Source organism: Acipenser ruthenus, chromosome 18 (assembly GCF_902713425.1).
Source record: "Acipenser ruthenus chromosome 18, fAciRut3.2 maternal haplotype, whole genome shotgun sequence".
NCBI lineage: Eukaryota > Metazoa > Chordata > Actinopteri > Acipenseriformes > Acipenseridae > Acipenser > Acipenser ruthenus.
In genome coordinates, this window is record NC_081206.1 from 3,771,306 (window position 1) to 3,794,252 (window position 22,947).

At 41.4% G+C, this 22,947-nt stretch overlaps 1 protein-coding gene across 1 annotated transcript; it reads left to right on the top strand.

Moving 5' to 3' along the window:
• The first annotated feature begins 3,341 nt into the window (after positions 1 to 3,341).
• LOC117422922 (dysbindin-like) lies at positions 3,342 to 21,989 on the top strand. The gene is made up of 4 exons (XM_058990889.1): positions 3,342 to 3,587; positions 17,376 to 17,525; positions 17,993 to 18,136; positions 18,839 to 21,989. The coding sequence occupies exons 1-4, from the start codon at positions 3,545 to 3,547 to the stop codon at positions 19,075 to 19,077; spliced, it is 576 nt and encodes a 191-aa protein (XP_058846872.1). The 5' UTR covers positions 3,342 to 3,544; the 3' UTR covers positions 19,078 to 21,989.
• The last annotated feature ends 958 nt before the right edge of the window (positions 21,990 to 22,947 follow it).

A 22,947-nucleotide genomic window follows, 5' to 3' on the forward strand; every position in this document is an offset into this window, starting at 1 on the left:
ACTGGTTCTGTGAATGTCGTGTTAAACGTGTGCAGGTGTACCCGGCTGTCACTTGCATTGTAAAATGACAGCGTCCCTGCATCATAATTCAAATGCACTTCAACTCTGACAGGTCGAGTGATACACTGAAGTGGAGTGCTCCTGCTCATTGTGCAGGCTTCAAGCATGTTGGAGAACCATTGCAAATTCCAGGATGCGTTATTATAGCCTAGCGCGGGATTTGAAGTGCCGTTAATACTCTTGTAACAGACCCCCACACCCCACTCACATTTCCCCATTTCCACCTCCCAGCGATGCTCTCCTGACGAGAAGCCCTGAGAACACCGAACTTGGCTAAATCTACCTTTAAACCGCTCTGCATGGTACGGGTACGGCTGTTTTACATCAGTGTAGCGCGCTGTCTTCAGATCATCGGAGAGAATCAGGTTGGGATGAACTGTATTGGGATCGAATGTAAGCGGCTGCGATGGGTTAATCAATGCCTGCAGATCTCTCTGTATTCTTGCCATTTCTGCTTGGATCTCTGTCGTCGTCTTCTCAAGACTATCGCAGATTTTAATTTTGTTTAAACACTTTGCAGTTGGTTCCATTAAAGGCTCCTTTATTGCTTCTGTTAATTTTGAATCGATTGCCAGGAGTTTCTGAATGAACAAAAACTCATCCCTTTCAGCCCAGACAGAGTCAGCTTGGAGCTGTGTGTGCTTCAGAAGATTCTGCTGCTCTGTGACTCTGCGGATGCTCTGCTGCAGACTCTCCACAACGGGGCGCTGTTCGGCTTCAATCGTTTCAATCACGTGTGCTTTGTAATTGGCAACAAGTTCTGTAAGGCGGTCTAACAGCTCCACGGCTTTCTGTTTCATTTCAGCGTTTTCAGCTTTAACTGCAGATTCATTCTCCTTTCCCTTCTGCAGGAGGCTCTCAGACAGATTCAGTTTCGCTGTTATTTCTTTCAGCTGCGATTCTAGTACTACTCTCAGTTCAGCATGCGCAGTTTTGAAACTTTTTACGTCATGATTCTTGTGATTACCTTCAATGCAGCAGGAGACACAGATGCAAGACCGGTCTTCAACGCAGTAATACTCCAGGGGTTTGTCGTGCAGTGAGCATTTCCTTGCACTGATGTCTGCCTTGGGGTCCACTAGAGAATGGCTTTGAAAAGTCTTCTTTTCCCCGTGTCGTTTTAGATGCAGAGCACACAGTGAGATTTCACACTTGAGGCATGTTTTCACTGCAGGCAGTGCATTCTCTAAGCACATATCACAGAGCACTTGATAAGCTGAGGTGCACTCGCTTGCTTTGAATCCCTCCACAATGTTGCAAAGCTTGAAGTTTCTCTGCAGCGCAGCTTTCCCTTTGTGTTCGCTCCGGCATTCGGGGCAGGTGTACTGTCTTTTCTCGGCTTCTCTTTCAATCACCTCCCTGATACAAGAAGCACAGAAGCTGTGACCACAGGGCAGCACGACCGTATCAGAAAAGACTTGCATACAAGTTCTTCTTGGAACAGCTTTTCCGGTTTAGACAGGGACATTCTGTATCTTTTTACTGAAGAGTGCGAATGTAAAAGTAAATCAAAAAGAACTCCTCGCAGTGTGTGGCTATAATCATGTTGTTTTAACAGAATGCTATTGGGGGCAAAGTACACATTTGACATAGATAAGAATTGGTATATCAAAGTCTGTAGCTTTTTTACAATCTGACGGTACAGCAGTACATTAAGGTTTATATAGGTATTACTCTGCAGTATTGTTGAGAGTGCTGAGTACAATTCAAAATACACTTAGACTGCAAAACAATTGCTTTATGACCAGCACTGATACGTAATAATGTAATAACCCCAGGACCCCATAGACAAACCACGTCGTTAATGGCTAGATTAACCATTAATAGTAAAGGGTTATGCTTACTTTTGTTATTAGTATATCTTCCTCCATTGTTGTTCAGATTGAATAGTACATTTGTGTTCCCTGCATATCTAGCTAACAGCATTGCAAGTGTAGCATGCTTTGCTGCTGTACCCTCCTGCTTTCTTCACTCAATTGAAGTGTTTTATTTGGTTTGCATCTTACATCCACACATCTGCGTCTCCAGACCTGGCAGGTAACACATGGAGACATGCACTGCAGATCTCCAGTTCTGTTCACACACCCAGGTCAATGAAAGTGTGGAGTCAGCTTTTCATTTATACTGTTTATTCCAGTGAATCAATAAGCAATCAGCTAGCAGCCAGGCACAGTTATTAACCCGACAGTTAATAGTGTTTTCGTTGGAAATTAGTGGCAGACGTTAGTTAACTGCCATTGCAGTCCACTGCCTATCTGTATTTAAAATGCTCCTCATTCACATTGCTGACTTACGATATCCGTGCCTGTTGTATTTTCAAGAAGCATTATAACATTAGCGAAACAAAAAAAAAGAGAGAAAATCTGCAGAGACGTTGCACAAAGGTTTTATAAAATTCCCACTTATTTATTCATTCAGCTGTCTCAAATATCTGCTTGATAGAGTGGACCAGGTTGTACAGCAACAGGGAGAGGTAACCCAGTGAAAGGGGAAGAGACTGGGGCACAAATTCAGAAACTTGCACAGGTGAGCCTGAAGAGACTGCAGTGTTAAAGACGCTGGATGGAAACCAGAAGATTTGCATTGCTCCTGTGCGTTTGCATGTTTGAGCCCATCCGCTGGAATGAGAGCAGCAGACACAGGCAAGTGTCAGACATCTACCCCCGTGAACCTATTAAACATTTCACATGGCCTGTCTGAGGGCTGGAGTCTACTTCGTTCCATCCCACTGTCTCACAGGCCATCTTATTTTAGGAACCTGTTTTCTTACTAAAGTGCATTTAAGTGTTCAGCAACCGGAATGCAATTAAATATTGATGGTGTGTGTTTTTTTGTCTTCTCAGCTTTGAAGCTGGAAGAAGCATGAGGCTGGCATCCCGATGGTAGAGACCCGTGGAAGTTAATGTTGAAACTTTTACTCTTACAATGGCCACTTGTTGTTCTATTTTCCTTCTGTTCTGTTTTTGTCATTATCATCTTTCCTATTCTCTGCAAAATGGCAACTTACAGGAGACGGGAATCAACAGCATAAAATTCCCGACTTAAAAAAAAGAAACAGAGTCCCTTTTCCTGTCAATTCCTATTTTCTACAGGGATATTATTAGTCTTGACACATTAGCACGATTCCAGCTCTCCCATCACTTGGTATCCTCCACAGCATTATGTAAAATCTGCTTTCCTCCTCTAGAGCAGCCTCATCCCCCCCTGCCCCCCCCCAGTGAGTGTCCAGTTGGTACAGTCTAAATTGCTATAAGCAGTGCTGCTCAGTACTGAGAGCCACAGATAGGTTGCTTGTGTGTAAGTCAGTATCACAGACCAGTGACTGATTCTCCAGGGCCCCCGTGTCCTGGCTGTCAGAAGATGCACAGCTCTAGAGGGGGCTCCTGCTGCTGACAGAGGACAGGCTACCAGCCACCTGAAACCACTGTGTGTGTGCGAGAGAGAGAGAGAGAGAGTGTGTTTGCAGAAAAGAAACTGTGGAGCCATGTCTTCCTCTGGATCTAACAGCCACAACAAGAGTCTGCCCTGTGAGTAATTTTAGATTTAGAAAAATCACACTTGCTGCTACTGTTTACTAGCAAACACTTTTTTAAAAGTTATTTTACTGATGGAATTTTTTTTTTGAACTAAACTTACTGAACTAAGCAGATGTGAACAATAGTTGTTTTTCTAGATGGGGGTTTTAGGGGTTAGGGAAAATGTAATTTTTAAGTTCAAGTAAATGAGTATGAGTTTTTGTCCTGTTTATGAAATAATCATCAGTTAGTGTGTTATGGGCCAGTTACTAAGATTCAGCATTGAAGAGCCACTACATCTGCTATAGTACATGACCTATGTATAAAACATGATTTAAGTACTGTGTTCAAGCTGTAAACCCCACATTCTTTAATGATCTGATCCACCTGCTTAAATGTTTTTCACGTCCTCTGAAATGCTGTTTGGGAACGGTATACTTTGAATCATGATGCAGAAGATGGTCTCTTTTCCAAGAAATACCAGAGTTTTTACCAATGACTCATAGCTGTGTTAGACTTGGAGCATATGTGACAGTTCGGCTCTTGGTGATTTGGCTGGCTTGTTACAGCAGGGTGGGTGCAGCTTATTGCATTGACAATCTGTTTCATATGCACTATAGATATTGTTACATTTAATCATTTTATACTGGTACTGTATTTTAGCAAAGGGGCTAGGCCTGAACAGGGTTGCTAGTAGCATAGTACAGTATCTCGATGAGCAAAAAACGTGGTATGTGAAGTTTTAGCAGAGGTGGTGTTAAGCCTTGAATTGCATTCTAAGAGATCTGCTTTTTGTCTGCAATCTGGTGGATATCTGCCACTACTACACCTACAGAAGGGAAGACATGATTCTTGTGGTGTGATATTGTTTCAAACACTTATATCTAAAAAGGGTTTGTCTGAGTGTTTCAACTGTGGCATACTTTCTTGCATAATCTCTTTTGATGAATCTCTTATATATCTGGTTTTGTTTTCCGGTCTTCCTTAAACATGATTTTAAATCATTACCGAGCTCTGGAATATATCTACTTTTTTTTAAGGTTCAAGTATGTCACGCTCAGTCACCCGTGTGTTTGGTTTTCCTCTGCAAAGATGGCTAGCCCACACACCAGTACCTGCGTCCACACATGAGCTAACCCACACACCAGTACCTGAGTCCACACATGAGCTAACCCACACACCAGTACCTGAGTCCACACATGAGCTAACCCACACACCAGTACCTGAGTCCACACATGAGCTAACCCACACACCAGTACCTGAGTCCACACATGAGCTAACCCACACACCAGTACCTGAGTCCACACATGAGCTAACCCACACACCAGTACCTGAGTCCACACATGAGCTAACCCACACACCAGTACCTGAGTCCACACATGAGCTAACCCACACACCAGTACCTGAGTCCACACATGAGCTAACCCACACACCAGTACCTGAGTCCACACATGAGCTAACCCACACACCAGTACCTGAGTCCACACATGAGCTAACCCACACACCAGTACCTGAGTCCACACATGAGCTAACCCACACACCAGTACCTGAGTCCACACATGAGCTAACCCACACACACCAGTACCTGAGTCCACACATGTGTTGACTTGCACTTGTAATTAACTGAGCCAGGGCTTTAGGGTCAACTACTTTCTCTTGGTTTTATTAAAGACCACAAGCAGCTGTCTATAGTGACCACTGAGGCATCCATATACTGTATATATATATATATATATTTAGATATTTTTCCCTTAGTTACAAGTGGAACCTGTCTATAAAGAATCATTTGAGTAAGTCCCTCGGGGCAGTCACATGACTCCAGCGAGGGACGAGTAACAACAGGACAGCTGCAGTGTCTTATGTAAGCGGGGTGGTCACATGGATTTCACAGAGCCGTTCTGCTAAACAGAGCTGCCGCTGACCACAGCTAAAAGCTGCAGATCCCCAGGCATAGGCACGCTGTAACTGCGGGAGAGCCGAGCTCACAAAGGGCTGCTTCTATACAATGAATATAGTTTCATCAATTCAACAATGACTGACTCAAACTCAAATATCATTAGATAACGGATAATATAATATTTACACCACAGCCGTGCATAACTTATATACCCTCGCAATGGTGTAAACCGACAGATTCAAGTGGAGTTGCCAGGATAATGGGTCAAGATTTATTGAATGATTTTAAGTTTAAAGGAATTGTAAAAAACTATTTTAAAATAGTTATTGTTTAATGAGACAAGCCATCACTATAGAAACTGTGGAATGAAGTATACAGCAAGGGATTACAAAGCAAACACTTGAAAGGTTGCTTTTAGGTTTGTGTCTCATACTTTGTAATTGTACTTCCAATCTGATAGGGCTGCTGAACTGTAATATTGTAATCCAAGGAGGCTGCTATAAATAAGTAAATAAACCCGTCCGAGGATAACACACTGAACGTTCGTATATATTAAAATCAACATTAGCCAAAGAGGATTTCTGGGTATATTTCACGTCTCGGTTTTTAAAAAGTAATTGGAGAGCTTGCTGCAAATGGAAGAGCCAGGGTCGGAATGGAAATATCTGTTAACTCAGTCAGTTTCACTGGTAATACTCCACAGAGGAAGGAATGAACAGATATTCTGTATAGAGAGTGGAAACTTGACTGGAGTTTCACTGCACCTGCACATAACACAGCTATATTTCCATTGGATAAGACACACACACACACACACACATTAATGCTAATACGCCTATACTGCAAACTGTTTCTTTATGTAAGTCATGGCATGGTACTGTAATATACAGACGTCTCCGTGTGCTCTGGTGAAGCACAGTGCTTTCACACAAGAAGTCTGCCTATTACAGCACGATTGTACAGCCTGCAGGTGAAATGTAATGCTTAAAAAACAGACCCTACTGTGTATGCAAACTGACATTTGTACACACCTATAGGATGTTGCTAGTCAATGAGCTAGCTCCCTTTGTGAAATAACCCTCAGGCTACCTATAGTGCTATGTAGAGTTCAATAGATATTTCCTCAGCTTTAAATGGGATACATTGCAAGTTAAAGATGTGCAGTAAGAACACACACACGCTCAGTTAAGAATGTGTGTGTGTGTGAATGTGTTTCCATTTGAACCTCACAGCACAGCACAGCACAGCTCAGGAGTAGTAACTGTCCGGAGCTTTGTCTCATTGTACCGGTCATCTGTGAAGGTGTGTGGCTATAGTGAAAGGAGAAGTGAAAGGTTTTAAAGGACTTGGAGTAAAAGATTTAAACAGCGTTTGATTCTGTGCCAGAGAGTAAAGATTCACTGTGGGAGAACGACAGGATGGAAATACATTATGGCCCCCTCCCCTCCCCAGCGCTTTGAGTTATGGGGACTGCATAGATAGACTGAAGAGATATCAGCGCAGCCTAAAGGAAATTATTTAGCCATAGGCTGTATCTGTTACTTAAAAGCTTTGTTTTTTGCATGTGAATTTAAAGTGGAAGGGGCCCCCAATACTGACAAAGAGGTAATTCCCAAATCTAGATGCCTCTGATGGCTGTACTAAATGAACGATTAATGAGAGGTAATTAGAATCTAGGCAGCTCTGCGTCACTGGCTGAGGGTTAGTCTAAAAGGGGGAGTTAGGTCCACAAAGGGCCATTGTTGAGAATCTTACAACTGGCTAACAATTCTGTCATTATAGGAGAAGCTGTTGCAGTGCCCAGCTCAGCTCAGTTATTAAACCGAAGCATTAATAATTCAAAATTTCTAATTTCTGGAGCAGTTCCCAGCTGGGAGCCAAGCCATTCCCAGAGCTATAAAAAAAAAAAAAGAAAGGAAGGAAATGAACGGTTTCTATATTGTTGAGACTGACACTGGTTATTCTATAGGGGTCTTCAGAGATTGAGCAGTCAAGTATCTACATCCTAAACAGACAAGGTTGACCAAAACTTTAATGTCACAGTACCACTGTACCCAACAACAGGCTCAAAGAAAGAGTGTAACAGTGTGTACCTGGAACACCTCACCAGTTGCCCTGGAGAAAAATAGTATTATTTAATACCAACAGTAACGTTCCATACCAAGCTTTAATGCTCTTGTAAAGTTGTGCGTGTGCTCTTGTAAAGCAGTGGTTAGAGTACAGTAGGTTAAGAGATTGAAACCCTGCATGCTCTGAAAGGTATTGTGTTACAGGATAGTACCCACTGTCAGACACAGAGATATAAATTAAAATATTGGGTTTGTATTAATTCATGTCAAGGGTGTATATTTACTGCTTTGTTCTGTTTGTTAGTGATTCCCGTGTTGATATTTTGGCCGAGCTACAGTAACTACTATAGCTGTTAAGTTTCATCCTGTTAGACAATCTCAAGTAATACTTGTTGTAGGCTTAGAATTTCTATACTGTTTAATAAACTTGGTGGCACTGCTAATTCTTTGACTGTGATGATTGGCTTTTGTAGAATAGCCATATTAACTTAGCAGACTTAGAGGGCGGGAGAGTGGAAGGCAATTATAAACTCAGCACCCACCTTATTTGTCTTGTATGTTTTCTGAATGAAGAGTTCTTGGAATGTTAACTCAAATGTCACTTTTGCTCATGCAGTGGTGTGTTGGGATGTGTCCTCATATGTTGGGATTGAGTTGAAGTGAACTGCTCCATGAAATAGGGAGATACCTCATATAGCGTTGCTGTATTTTGTGATTGAATCTCCACTTTAGCAGTACCAAGCAGTGTTGCAGCAGTCTCTGCCGGAAGTACACAGAAAGTGCATGAACTGCATCCCGGCCAGCTCACCTTGACCTCTATGAAGGTCAGCAGGGATGAATCATTGTCATGCTGTGATGACAGCGGCTGCAGCCACCCACTTCACTGCACTGTCAGGAGGCAAAGTGAAGACTCCCAGACCCCACAGTCATACAGAGCAGTGAGTCAGTAGTGCCTGAGCTGGGTATATAGTCAAACTCCCAGTCCTCAACACTAACCATTCCTGTTTGTAATATCTGAATACTTTATAAACACAGATTTATAGCTGATGTGAATTCTATTAATAGGCAGTATCTAGTTCATGGGGTTACATATGAGCAAATTAACCGTGGAGTTTAGCATGTTAGTGTGCTGTCTTTTGACTGTCATAAACATAATTATAATTAGCTTATGCTGGAGATTACTATTCAGTTTACCTCTGAAGCCGTTATAAGGTCAGTGGAGTCTTAATTGAAAGTGTCAAGTCTAGCTTCAGGCACACTGATGTCATACAACTGGCTGGTGAAAGATGAACACTTCTTAAAGACTGTATTTCACAATATGGGATATTTCTAACTTCACCTCACATTCACAAGACCTAAAGGAATTTAATTTAATGAACGGCTTATCTGCAGCTATGGACACAAGCTTTGAATCACTGACAGTTTTAGGATTGAGACATATAAAAAAACAAACAAACAAACAAACAAAAACTATATGAACATAATTTAAATATTTTATTTAACATCATGTAATCAAAGACACTACAAAATGATATCGCAAAAGTCAGCCGGGAGCCATAATAGTAGTACAGAATTTTAGAATTTGAAATGTCACATTTTTCCATTGTTGTCAGTTTTTCGTTAAGTATATGGAAAACTGCAAAGCAGTGTGTAATTCAATATGTTAATGTAACATTATTCAGCAGGTTTCATTTGACTTTATGAAGCAAGATGAGTTAATTCTATAGGGTGATGCAAAACTTTTGTCCACAGCTGTACATAGCAGAAGAGTTAAGATGAACTGTAGTTAGATTAATGTTACTGTACACAAAGTGCTGTTTAAATATACACAAATCCCCAGCAAGTACTGGGACACCACATTTGCAAACAGGTCTGGTTTGTTTTATGATCACATGGCTTATCCCAAAAGACAGACCAACCCTGTACTGATTAAACATTTCTGACAGGGTACATTGTTCACTGATGACCAGCATTATTTGTTTCAGAGAAGCCACACAGCGATTTATAAGCATGTGCTACATGTTGCAGGTATTTTTTCTGTATATACTGGATCCCTCTGGAGCTGATATCCTGCCCAGCTTATTCATATAGCTGTCACCAAAGCCAGGACTTTAATGTCTTTATTTTGAAGCCAAATGAATGGATTCACAGCATGCTTCCTGTGCACAAACTATCCCCATGGTTGTTTAAACCTCTGGCTTTGTGTCTCTGAGAAAAGTATCCTGTACGTTCCCAGTAATGCAGAGAGTTTGTGGTTTTCTGTTCTGGAAAGCAGAAGAGGGCTCTTAGATCCTTTTTGGACTCATGCCCTGGTCCCTTAGCTGTTTCCATTGTGGGATCCTTTATAATGTATGGCTTTGTACTGCTAATCCACCCAAGGTTAAACTTTTTAATTGCTGTGGCTTCCAGTGAAAAGCAGGCAGGCTGGCTTTTACAACCAATTCAGTGTGAACTGATATAGGCTCCAATTTACTGTGCCTGGAAATTCGCTTTTGAGAGAAATAGTTAAGGGTGGACCAAGGGTGGCATTCATCCCTTCATCGATATTCTGACCAGATGGTAAGAGCTCATTTAGTGAAATGGTCAATGCTTGAGGATGTAGAGGCGCTGCCAACACATACAGTGCAAATGGTTTTCCAGGAATTGGGTTATAGACTACATTGTCCTGCCTGCCTCTCAGATGGAGTGCTGTGGGAATGCCAACCTCACAGGAGAAGATCCTTGGAGAAGGTAGACTAGGAGTTGTTGGGGTAGTGCTTGGAGAAGGAAGACTAGGAGTTGTTGGGATAGAGAGCTGATACTAAAGTGTCATATTTTAGTGTCGACAGGGAGGTACTTTTCCTGAGTGGAGGCGTCTGGATTTTGTATTTTACATAAGCCTTCGTATTCACCATCGTCAGCGCCTTCCTGAAAGCTCAGTGTCATTCCAGGAGTTTGATATAATTGGAAAGAGCTGATTTATTGCAAACCAGACAGCCAGCCCTCGCATTTTTCGCTGGCCTCGAACATCTCCCCCTGTGGAGGCTTTCTGAGAGCGCTTTAAGCTAGTCTGACAGGGCCTCCTCTCACTGCTTTAAACAGAAAAGTCAGGCGCTTACAGAAAAACTTCCCATGAAGGTATAATTTGTAAGGAACTTGAAATGAACTGTACAGGGCACGTTCTGATTTAGCTTGCTTTTTAAACACAATTTGTTTGGCTCACCAACAGATGCAAGTTAGAATTGCAACAGCTCATGCCAGTAGGATCTCGCTGGTAAAATATTAAATTAATAAGTAGTTGTGGGTGTATCCAAAATAAAAGAATACAAGTAGAGGAGGAAGGGAGTGGGTAGTGAAAAAAATGGGAGTTTTCTGGTAAAATCTGAATGTATCAAAAGTACACAAATGTACTCCCCCGCCCTTATAAATAGCAAGGTTTCTCTCTGGCTGTTTAATGCATGTGTATGGCAAGGCTATGCAGCTTTATCTCGATGGAATGTTCCACCCCCTTAGCAACACACCCCAGACAACACAGTAACATAACGGGAATATGTCAGAGCAGCCCGAGATAAAGTATTGTTGTACAGGATACTGTAATTGCTTTTATCACTGCAAGTCAATGACATTTTTGAGGTGGTGTGCAATGAATGATGATCCTGCAGATCGTTGGTTGGATGCCACGTTTCTGGAAATTACTTCAGTAAAGATAACTAATACCTTTTTTTTTTCTAACCCCAACCTTCACCCTGCAATTGTTTTCTGTCGCCAAAATGCAATGAGATGCACATGTATCATATTGTCATATAACCACTGTGTGTGTACATATATATATGTATATATATACTGTGTATACACACACACACAGTAGTGTAGCCTGTTTGTTTTGCCCCAGTTTATTACTCATTCTGATGCTGTCTTTTGTTCAGTTGAGATGAAGCCCAGAGACCCCCACAAGTGAGCGATGTGCCCTGATGGTCTTCATCATCCATCAGCTGATACTGTACCTTGAGATAAGTGACGACCAATTAGATTCCATTAGCGCCCCCCGGGTCACACAGCATTCCAGAACAGGGAATTTCATATTAGATTCCATTAACGACCCCTGGGTCACACAGCATTCCAGAACAGGGAATTTCATATTAGATTCCATTAGCGCCCCCCGGGTCACACAGCATTCCAGAACAGGGAATTTCATATTAGATTCCATTAGCGCCCCCCGGGTCACACAGCATTCCAGAACAGGGAATTTCATATTAGATTCCATTAGCGCCCCCTGGGTCACACAGCATTCCAGAACAGGGAATTTCATATTAGATTCCATTAGCGCCCCCCGGGTCACACAGCATTCCAGAACAGGGAATTTCATATTAGATTCCATTAGCGCCCCCCGGGTCACACAGCATTCCAGCATAGGGAATTTCATATTAGATTCCATTAACGACCCCTGGGTCACACAGCATTCCAGAACAGGGAATTTCATATTAGATTACATTAACGACCCCTGGGTCACACAGCATTCCAGAACAGGGAATTTCATATTAGATTCCATTAACGACCCCTGGGTCACACAGCATTCCAGAACAGGGAATTTCATATTAGATTCCATTAACGACCCCTGGGTCACACAGCATTCCAGAACAGGGAATTTCATATTAGATTACATTAACGACCCCTGGGTCACACAGCATTCCAGAACAGGGAATTTCATTTCAGTTCTTTTCTTTCATCCGTAACGATCGCTCTTTTTTTCTTTTTATAATTTTTTTTTATTGGTTCATTCGGAGCATATTCTGGTCTGTGAATACTGATGATGACATTAAAAAGCAGTGAAGAGATTTCATATTTTGGTCCTGGTTAAAACACATTCAAACTGCTGAACCCATCTAATAGAAAAAGTTTGCATTAAGAAGTGGACTTGTAGATAATGTTGGGGATCCAGTACTTGCAACCCTTTGAAGAGAAGACAACCAAAGATTAGTCACTTTATCTCTAAATGATCATGTTTCAATATCCTGTCCAAATGTCTATTCCTAATTTAGACGGGCTTAGGAACGTGATCCAATTAGTGCAAGATCTCCCTGTAGATTCCTAATCTCATTTCTATCCTGAGCTGCCTGTTACAAGTACAGCCGCTTGTTTTAAGAAAGAGAGAGAGAGAGAGAGAGAGAGAGAGAATACACTGGTAATTACACTATCTGTAGTTTATGTAGCTGTGCTTAAGTATTTTTCGTCCACTATAGTTTAACAGCATTTGGTTTTCATAAGGGATTTGTTTCCACGAATAAATGCAATAAAGACATACTTGTCTTTGTATAAAAGGAAACTGTTCTGTGTATGGTGATAATACAGGGCTGAATCTTACTCAAGGCCAATAAAACCTCCCAAGGAGCTTCCCATGATGGTAACAGACAAACCTTAAGTCTTGTGATAGTCAGAGGAAAGTGAACCTGATTCTGATGATGACTGAGGCTGAGCTGCTGTAGCTTGGATTACCCTTTCAACGCTTACCACAGAACCAGTGGTGATTAAAAAAAAAAAGGCTAACCTATTTAGGGATGTCAGCATTTATTAAAGTTTAGACTCAGAAGAAATCAACCAGAGAAGCTAAGAGTGCTTTAATGAATAGCTATTAATAGGTTGAGTTTATGCTTACTGAACCCCCCCCCCCCCCCCCCCACTGTTCTCATTCGCTCTGCATGCCAGCTGAGTTTGATGGGAAAAAAGCCCTAATTTGGCCATTCACTGCACACAGAGACATTCCATGATCCAAAACACCACAGAAGGAAGGCAAGTGAAGGGTTTCAGTGTGGATTTCTGATGACATCATTCTTTGTTTTTTTTTTTTTTATGTTCGGAGACAAGCGGTCCTTCACAATTTATTTAATTCCTGCCAGCTGTCTATTTTGGGTGCTATCTGGTGCAGTGGGTTAATGCTTTTGCTTTGAATGCAGGCAGGCTGTGTTCAGATCCAGCTCAGGTACCAGGTGAAATCTCTTCTCGTGGTCTCAGCTTGGTCCTCACTGGACAGAAGCCCACTTCACAAAATCAACACACACTTTGGCTTAACTGGCAGTCTGCTTGGGAGAAGCACATGGCTGAATAGCAAGTACGATTGTTCACGTCCGTGAGATTTGAAAGGAAGCGTTAAAAGGCTGCATTCATGCAGTATTAGCATGCCTATTTCCAAAGAGAAGTTGCCATATACCATAGGTCTCCTACACAGTCTGCATCGTTAACACATACGTACCCCTTGTTTCCTAGATTCAGTTTGTCAATTGATCACCCCTATTTTTTCTAACGTCACAACCCACATATTGATCAGAAGATACACCAATCAAATGTAAGCTAATCCTCTTTTCACCAGCTAAACCTAAGCAACAGATGTTATCACCCTAATAAAGCCTTGAGCCAAGGGCCCAGAAGTGGGGTTCCCAGAGCATGATGAGACAGACTAGCCCCATGCTTGTAATCATACAGATACAATGCAAAAATGGATCTGACGGGTTCCCTTTTTAGATTGCACTATAGCAAGCTTTTTATAGATACACATTCTGCCAAAAGCCACCACTTGTTATCACTGAATGGTGAAGGTTTTCCTTATATAGAACTACAGTACATGCAAGCCCCTGTTATTTAATGCTGTCTTCTCTTCATTAAAAATCAATGGCCATATTGTAAAACACCAGGCACATTAGCCAGAAGACATCGCAGGAGATTAAAGTGAGCAGGCTCGCATTAGTTACCTGACCTTCTCACACTAGGTGATTACTTTTCACAATGCTGTCTTCCACTGTTAGCCTGGCCCCTAAAATCCAGCCAAAGTGCGATCGAACAGTGCTGTGGCTGCTGGTAAACTATCTGGAGCAGAGGCACTGCTCATTGATCCACATAAGAAAGCCTTTCATTAATGCAGCGGACTAGCCAACTCAGAGTGGCAGTCACTGAGCAGTCAGCACCCAGGCTCTCTGTGGGAGTTCACCATTGTTCTGCAAGCTATTGTGTTGTGGATGCCTAATTGAGCTCTGCAAGGTCCGCTGACACTGAATCAGCTCAAAGTAAACCCCTTGAACACTTAATTACTGGATGTGGCTGGCAAGAGGCTGGCAAGATTGAGTTAGTAGTGTTGCCAGAGCCCCTGGCTGCAGTGCTTGTGACTGTGGCAATTTGTTTACGTAGCTCAGCAATAGAGTTGTTTAAGTCTCTGATGTATGTATGAGAACAAATAAAGAAAACATGAAAGACATTGTGCTGACTGAAAGAACAATCACAAATCCTGGTGCAGTACCTGCACTATTAAAGACCTCCTTTAAGTGGTGAATCTGTTATATTTAATTTATGCAGCTGTTTAATTTGAAATGGGTAATTTTAAAACAGGCTAGCGTTGCACAATGAAAGCTCTTTACCTCAATTGCTTTTAAATCATTGAATGAGATCTGTTTCTTATTCCTGGTGGGGGAGGGGGTCTCTCTGGTAAACAGCACATACTGAGTAACTCTGTAAGTATGATAACTAAACCTCAGTCCTGACAGCCTATAATGTGTGGGGTTGTGCCAGGCTGCAGCGGCAGTTCCCACAGTAAATACCAGCTGCTGCTTATGAACCTTGTAAAGAAATGACACTGGCAGCTGAATGCATCTCTCCTGGCGTCTGTGTGTGGCTTCAGGAATGTATGGTTTCTACACTTGTTGAGGATACCCATAAGGTTGTTATTGCCCTCCTTCCAGATTTTGATAATACCATTTTGTACTGTACTGCAGGGCAGCTATGCTTGGATCGTTTCTGCCATGCAGTGAAAGACGAACTCCTCTAGTTCTGCCAGTTCCATTTCTTGTTGCTGCTGTTCCCATTCCTGAAATAAACAGATAGAGGAGGGCAGATATTAGTCCAACAGTACACTGGTCAGGTTCTCAATCAGATGTGCTAAGCAGTACATACTGGAGTTTGGTAGACCTGTAGTGCATTCAGTCAGAAATGAGGTCCGTGTTGGGAAAAGGGAGACAGCTTTTGGAAATTGTGATCTACAATACAATACAATACAGTTCACATTTCTATAGCACCTTTCATCACAAAGCGCTTCACTGTATACTTCATGCACAGTGTTGTTTGTTGTCCTCTTTACCCCACCATTCCGTAGAAATACCCTGTTCCTATCCATTCCCCTTCATCCACCCCTTTCCTGTCTCCAAGTGGGATTTCCACATTGATTTTTCTTTCATTGCTTGCTCTGAGCTGCAGGCACTGACAGCAATGCTCTGATAGCACCAATCAGGAAATCAAGGACTAAAGGCTGTTAGTATCGACCCAGCGCTGTGCGTATAATGGAGAGGCTATGGCCTTTAACTCATCAGGTCAGACTTCAAGGTGAACGGGGTACAGGTGTTTGTGGTGGGGAGGGTTTCAATAAACATCCACCATGAATGCGTTAGAACACTTAGAGATTCAAACTCCCCACTATTGTGGATAGGTAACCATAGGGGATAGGGTTAGATACTGTCTGATCTTTCCACATATATTTGTATTTGTAAAAAATGTTTTTCACATGTGATTCAGCTGAATTTATCATATGAATTCAAGCTTAGTTGTGTACTGTAATTGCAGAATATTTAAAAGAAGGGTTGATACTGTGGAAAACTAAACAACAGCATCCTTCACTTAGATCACTGCTAGTGTTTTACCACGTGACATTTCCTATCAACTATCTTATTGTTTTTTTAGATTTTTATAATGCATGTTTTCGCGTGTGTTTGTGTGTGTGTCTGATTTAAATGTTCTTCAATGTTTTCCTAAATAGGTTATAATGGTTCCTGTTTACAATCACCCTGATGGGAGTTTGCATAGCAAACAGTGACACCTGGTGGCCGAACGCTGTAGTTGCACCAAAAATCTAGTTTTCCACATACCCAAACTAGAATATTGAAGTCTTTCCATATTGAAGCTTTTCTCTATTGCCTTTTCTTGATTGTTTTGGCCGAATGAAGGCAAGGCTATTAGGAGTTAAGCACGGATAGACTGGAAGTCGCTTGGGGACCCAGGAGGCAGAAAGCAGCTCCAGTGATTCATGTAACTGTCAGGATAATCCACTCGGCTGCAAGCTGCTGATTCAGAGAAGCAGCGGGTGGTTCCAATTTCAACAGAAAGGCCTTGACGTGTGATAGTGAGGCAGGGGGTTATCGTTAATGACCAGCAGGCAACGAGCAGCTTAAAATAACCATTTAACATTAACTCCCATCTTCTTCCAGCTGTTCATTTGGATTTGATGTATCTGGCTGTAATATGTATTGTTTGTAATGTAATAATACATGCTTTTAATTAAGGATTAACTATACAGCCCCTGTGATTGATAAGCATGCTGGTTCAGAACCGGACCTCCTGGGTTATTGAAATGACAAGGATAGTGTGTATTCAACGCCTGTAATAGGATTGCAATGCTCACTGAAGCTAATTATGTTAACCCTGTAAAGGGCCAGGAAAAATAACATTCAGCCAAGCAGTCTGCAGTAAACTGGACAGTGAGGGGGATTAATATGTGCCACCTGTGACCTTGTGTAATGCATCGTTTAAACAAACACTGAGCACGTCAGTGTAACCCAATAGCGGAAAAACTGTATTTGCCATTTGTCGAACATTTACCTAACAGTAACTTTTAATTGTACTTCATAGTTTGTGTACAATGCTTTCTATAAAGCAAATATCTGTGGGGGTTTCAGTTCTGACCGTGGGGTCTTTTGACCCCACAACCCCACACTAAAAGTACCCTTTGTTTTTAACACCTAATAATATGTCCTGTATGCCTGTCCCTGGATATTGAAGTGGCTCTCTGTTCCTCACGCTGGGATCTTGTGATTGTTTCCTCAGCTGAGACGGAGCATGCTCAGAGGGTCCTGGAGCTGGACCACGCGCAGCAGCTGAAGCTCCGGGAGAGGCAGCGGTTCTTCGAGGAGGTTTTCCAGCACGATGTTGACGTCTACCTCTCTGCGGCCCACCTCCAGATCGAGCACAAGAGACGTCAGTATTGCGAATTTTGAATTTTTGAATTTGAAAACTGGCAAACTGTACATTTGATCCAAATCCAGACCTACAGCATAATGTTTTTTCCTGTGGCACGCTTTCAAAACGTACTATGGCTATTCACAGTGTCATCTTATAAATACAATTTAATCTTAAATGCAACTAACACACAAGAAAGAATAGATGGTTTTACTGGCAGAAAATCCCATAGTGCATTCTACCCTTTAATATCAATACCATACTTGTATATACTTTATAAAAACAACTTCTGACACTCGCCACTAGAACTGCACCACAAATCCTGCTAATCTCTAGTTATATATTCTACACACAAGTTAAATAAAGCCACTGCTTATTCAAACTAAATTGCCATTGATGTCTAGGCCAACATTACCCTTGCACAGTTGGGGATTTGAAATTTTAACGCTTAGAATGTAATGTTCTGTATTTCTTTTTGGCTTCAGCGCCCATCGGTAGCATCTCTTCCATGGAGGTGAATGTGGACATGCTGGAACAGATGGATCTCCTGGATATCTCTGACCAAGAGGCTTTCGATGTCTTCCTCAATTCCGGGGCGGAGGAGGGCAGCATTGCCACAGCGCTGGCAGGTAAAACAAAGAAACAATGTTCAAAATCAATCTGCCATTGCTCGCCTCGACTGTGTGCGTCTGCTAATGCAGATAGGACACCCCCATGAAAACAGATGGTATGTCTGAGTGACCTTAATACTGTGTAGTAACGAGTGTAAATGATCCTTATCAGGATAAAATGATAAAAATAATCTTAGCTCATCTTGAATTCCATCTGGAGGTTTCTATTTTTAAAATTAGAATTCTAGTCTATTAAAGTTAGCTGTTTCTGCTGTTATAAGTCTGATTTTTTTAAAAGTCACTGCAACGTTTGCAGTCATTTTATTGTGACAGTACCTTTGATAAAAGTTTACCACTGTAGCTCTGCAGTTTACCATGCTTTCACCATACTATGCCTTTACCACTCTTTACAACAGGGTATAGCACAGTACATTTGTATAAGGGTAAAAATATATATATACTATAACTAATTGAAGATTGGGACAGGTATATTTTAAATCTATTTTTATAACACATTAAAATTGCTTGATTGAGTTCAGAAAAAGGGGGCATTTTCACTCAATTGAAAAACAGGTCCTGAATCTGATTTACCACTCAAACTGAGCTTAACGCTAAACCAAAGCTGAATACATTCGGCATTTGTTTTATAAGAAGTTTCACATTCAATTAAAAATAATATAGGATTACAGAAATGTTCTGGATTCTGTGTTTTTCTGCCAGACGACAGTGACGTGTACCAAGACGAGATAACGCTGCAGGTACCCAGAGAAGCCAAATCTCGCACGTCCTCCACATCCTCCACCTCCACAGACCCCTACAGCCTGGACACCAGCGAAGAGGGGGCGGAGACCCCTGTCGTCCAATCAGACGACGAGGACGTGCAAGCCGACATGGAACTACTGACAGCCCCGCCCCTCCCCAAGGAGGAAGATGAGGATCAGCCAGACCACGCCTCCTAGCAGCACTGCCACTGTCTTACTGAGTTACTGCACAGCCAAACCTGCTTAGAACCATTACAGCTAGTCACAGACAAGTGGTCTTTAAACACTGGAGATGTATATACACAGTGCATCAGAGCAGGCACTGTAAACAGGTCTCTTCTGGTGGTCTTTGATACCGGTTTGACTGTACTAGGTGTAGCTTTTCTAAACTTGTAACTTTTATGAAAAAACAGACAGCATTTTAAAAGCACTCATTATGCTTTATGTTTTACCAATTTCATTTTTTTCTCCACTTTCCATGACTTTTTAATTTGCAGAATCTCTTTGAAAACGTTCCTTTTCTACGTTAAATTGCGAACAGGCGCCTCGATTCTGTAACAGCCCCCAAAAATAAATGAAACCTGTCTGTCATCACTGTTTTATAACTAGAACTATTCTATAAACAGCGCTTGGCAGGTTCAATTTATATTTAAAAATGGAAAACTGCCGTTACCTTATTAAGACAGTCCTTTTTTTAATAAGGAAGAAGAATTGCAGTTTAGAAGTGTAAAATGCAGAGTTATGGATATGAATAATCTCCAGCTACACTTTATACATGGGATACATGGTGGGTGGCTGGATTGGAAGAGTATATAGAGGTTATGTACAGACACACAGTATAAACTGTCAGAGATGCCAAGACTTCCTAACACATAGACAGGGTGACCATATGGCTCCGTGCTCACCGCGACAGTTCATTGTTGTTGTCTTTTAATTTACATCACAATGAATTCTGGTACATTGTATCTGTTTCACGCACCTTTTACAGTAAGAGTTACAGGACTAAGGGGAAAAATAACTAGCACCCAAGATGCAGTTTTTTTTTTATATATATATAGCATTCAGTCACTTCCTGTGTAAGAGTGTTTTTATTTACCTTTACCTTCAATAAACACATTATAAATGAGTAATCAAATGGAAAATGCATCCACATTTTTGGATTTTCCCATTTTTTTCCAGCAAAAAAATGAACTGAATTGGACCCTGGGTTTACAGAACTGTCCCATACTGTACATTGCTGATATAGAAATGATTGATCCCTTCGCCCTCTGGTGAGAGAACCTGACTTTTGGAGACAAAAGCATTCTGTGAAAAGATGCCAAATGGATCCACGGCAGCTGTCCTCTGTGTAGTAGTACAACTGGACAGTAGGTGGCAGTGGTGGTTAATCTTAAAATCACACACACAATGCAGAGCATGTACAGTAAATGCAGCAGGCAGTGTTGTACTGCAGCTTCTGCAGGTAACCCCAGGATTGAGCGTCTAGAATTAAAGTAACAGAGTGATTAAGTGGGGCTTGACCTGACACTACAACAGTAAAACAGAATGAACTGCAGCGCGCCACAACAGTAACAGAACTGAAGCTACACTCTGTGCTTTAACTGCAAATTCCATTCACTACAGTTACAGTGTAACTTGTCACAAACTGTATTATAACTGCAAATCAATATACAAATCACTTGCAGAGCTCTAACACAATGAACAGTGCAATTAAAACCACCCTCTTCAGCAGTGCAATTAAAACCACAGTCTATCCACCCTCTTCTCCACCACCACTTGTCCCATTTCTATTGTACATTCACAGCAGTAAACTCATGCAAACTGGCTTTTGTATTGATCAATATGACTGAATTTACAATGATCCCATTGCTACGGCCATCAGCAGCCCTCCAAACAGCATGCTGCTTCTCAATGTTACTGCAAAGCATGGTTTTAAGGAAATTAGGCACAAGAGAAAGGGATAATTTTGGAAGGTAGAGGGCTCTGGACACTAATGCCATATATAGATGAATGGGTTATGCTTGGGAGAGGTCTCCATTCTGTCTTCTGGTGGAGGCAGAATGGACTAAACCAAACCAGACCCATGGCCATGCAACAAGCTCCTCCCATCAGCTCTTCACATTGAGAGGCTCAGTGGCACCCCTGCTGTAGAACCAGTACTGTACAAACACCTCTGGATTGTATTCCTCCTGTCAAAAGTGCACAATAAAAACACAAGATTAATCAAACTGGGTTGACTTGTAAGTGCATCTGTGGCCAAAGGTTCAAGTCAGGGGGACCAAACCAAATATATCCAGTCCCAAGGTTATGTAGTTGACCTTCAAATACTTGAATGAGATTCAGGTATTATTGATGCAGGCTTCAAGCTTTGATTTTCGCCATATCTTAGGAACCATTAACAATACATACTCCATAGGTCTGTGACGGTTTAGATTATATAAAAAAGACTCTCCGATGTTACATTTAGACCCTGATTAGTACTAGTCATGGACTACCTTAACATAAGGTAACATTAGGTAGCCGAAGATTAGTGTTAATCTGGGTCTGTGAAATCATGAGTCAGTGTTAATTGATTCAATTTATTGATTTATTGAATCTGGTATTTCAGAACTTGAACTCAAAGTTTTTATTTTGCAAAATATTTTAGGGAGGCTTTACTACAGTTCTAGAACATGTAAGACTTATGAGTCTGTGTGATGAATTGATTGTTCTCTTTCTCTAGTTTAATTGTGTGTGAAAAATCTGAATCTTGGGAAGTCTGTTTAGTTGATTTTGTTTTTTTTTATAGTAGCTTGTTGCCACTGTATAGATGGACTTATATAATGTTTCTGACTCACCAAGCTATTGTTGCCATAAATATATGTTAAATATATGTTGTAGATCGAGATTAATGAAAACTGCCATCCAATTATCCTTTTTCCAGCACTGCTCATCAAGATACCGCAGAGCTGTGTGGCAACATGTTTCCGTGGTGCAATCAGTGATCACATTTTATCATGTCAGGTCAAATATGTAAGTCAGTCTCATAAAAACACAATGCATAGAATATGACCGCACAGTGCTTCAGTGTTATTTTACAGTGATTTCAATAAACCTGAAGTTTTGTTGTATTGTGTATCAGTCTATCTTTGTACTTTTGTATTCTCAGGCTTGGAAAAAAGCGTTACGGATACTCGTTATACTCCTTACTCGGCACCCCTCTAATATTAAGTTTTGAATGTACTTGTAATCAGAATTTTAAATAACACACAGTGGCTTGAAAATCTTCTCGTCGAAATGTTTCTCTACATGTAATGAAGTTTCTCAATGGTAATGACTCATGTATTGTGACTGAGAGTGTATGTTTGTTTAATAACAAGATGTCACTAATGCCTTTTTCTGGGCCCTGATATAAATGTATCAGTCTTAGCATGGTGTTGACTATTATTATTATTTGTTTATTTAGCAGACGCCTTTATCCAAGGCGACTTACAGAGACTAGGGTGTGTGAACTATGCATCAGCTGCAGAGTCACTTACAATTACGTCTCACCCGAAAGACAGAGCACAAGGAGGTTAAGTGACTTGCTGAGGGTCACACAATGAGTCAGTGGCTGAGGTGGGATTTGAACCAGGGACCTCCTGGCTACAAGCCCTTTTCTTTAACCACTGAACCACACAGCCTGACTATACGGGCTCTCGCTGTCACAATTAAGAGCAGGTTACCTAATAGACAGCTTGTATATTCATAATTAAAAAGGTTGACATAGTCCTTTTGTAGTAATTGCAGCCTGAGAGTTGTTAAGTGACTTAGGCTACACACACACAGGCTAAATGCGGTTGTGAGTTCACCATTTGCTCTTAATACGGTTTGTATACACACACACACAGTTCGGTTACAAAGGGCAGCGACAACCGCACTAGTTAATCCTTTTCAGAGCAAACATCAAGTGCGGTTATTAATTCAGTTTGGTTAGTTAATGCGCACTAACTGTGTGTGTGTATTACAACCGCACAACACAACCGCAGTTGGTGCTCAGTGGATTTCTGCGCAACTAATGATGTCATTGTTTATCAGACATTTCCATGT

What these genes read in the sequence shown, in the direction of transcription:
- LOC117422922 (XM_058990889.1), top strand. Translation starts at nt 3,545, where the DNA reads ATGTCTTCCTCTGGATCTAACAGCCACAACAAGAGTCTGCCCT. An exon ending in CCACAACAAGAGTCTGCCCT is followed by an intron (nt 3,588 to 17,375) that starts GTGAGTAATTTT and finishes TTGTTTCCTCAG; the next exon opens with CTGAGACGGAGCATGCTCAG. An exon ending in CCAGATCGAGCACAAGAGAC is followed by an intron (nt 17,526 to 17,992) that starts GTCAGTATTGCG and finishes TTTTGGCTTCAG; the next exon opens with CGCCCATCGGTAGCATCTCT.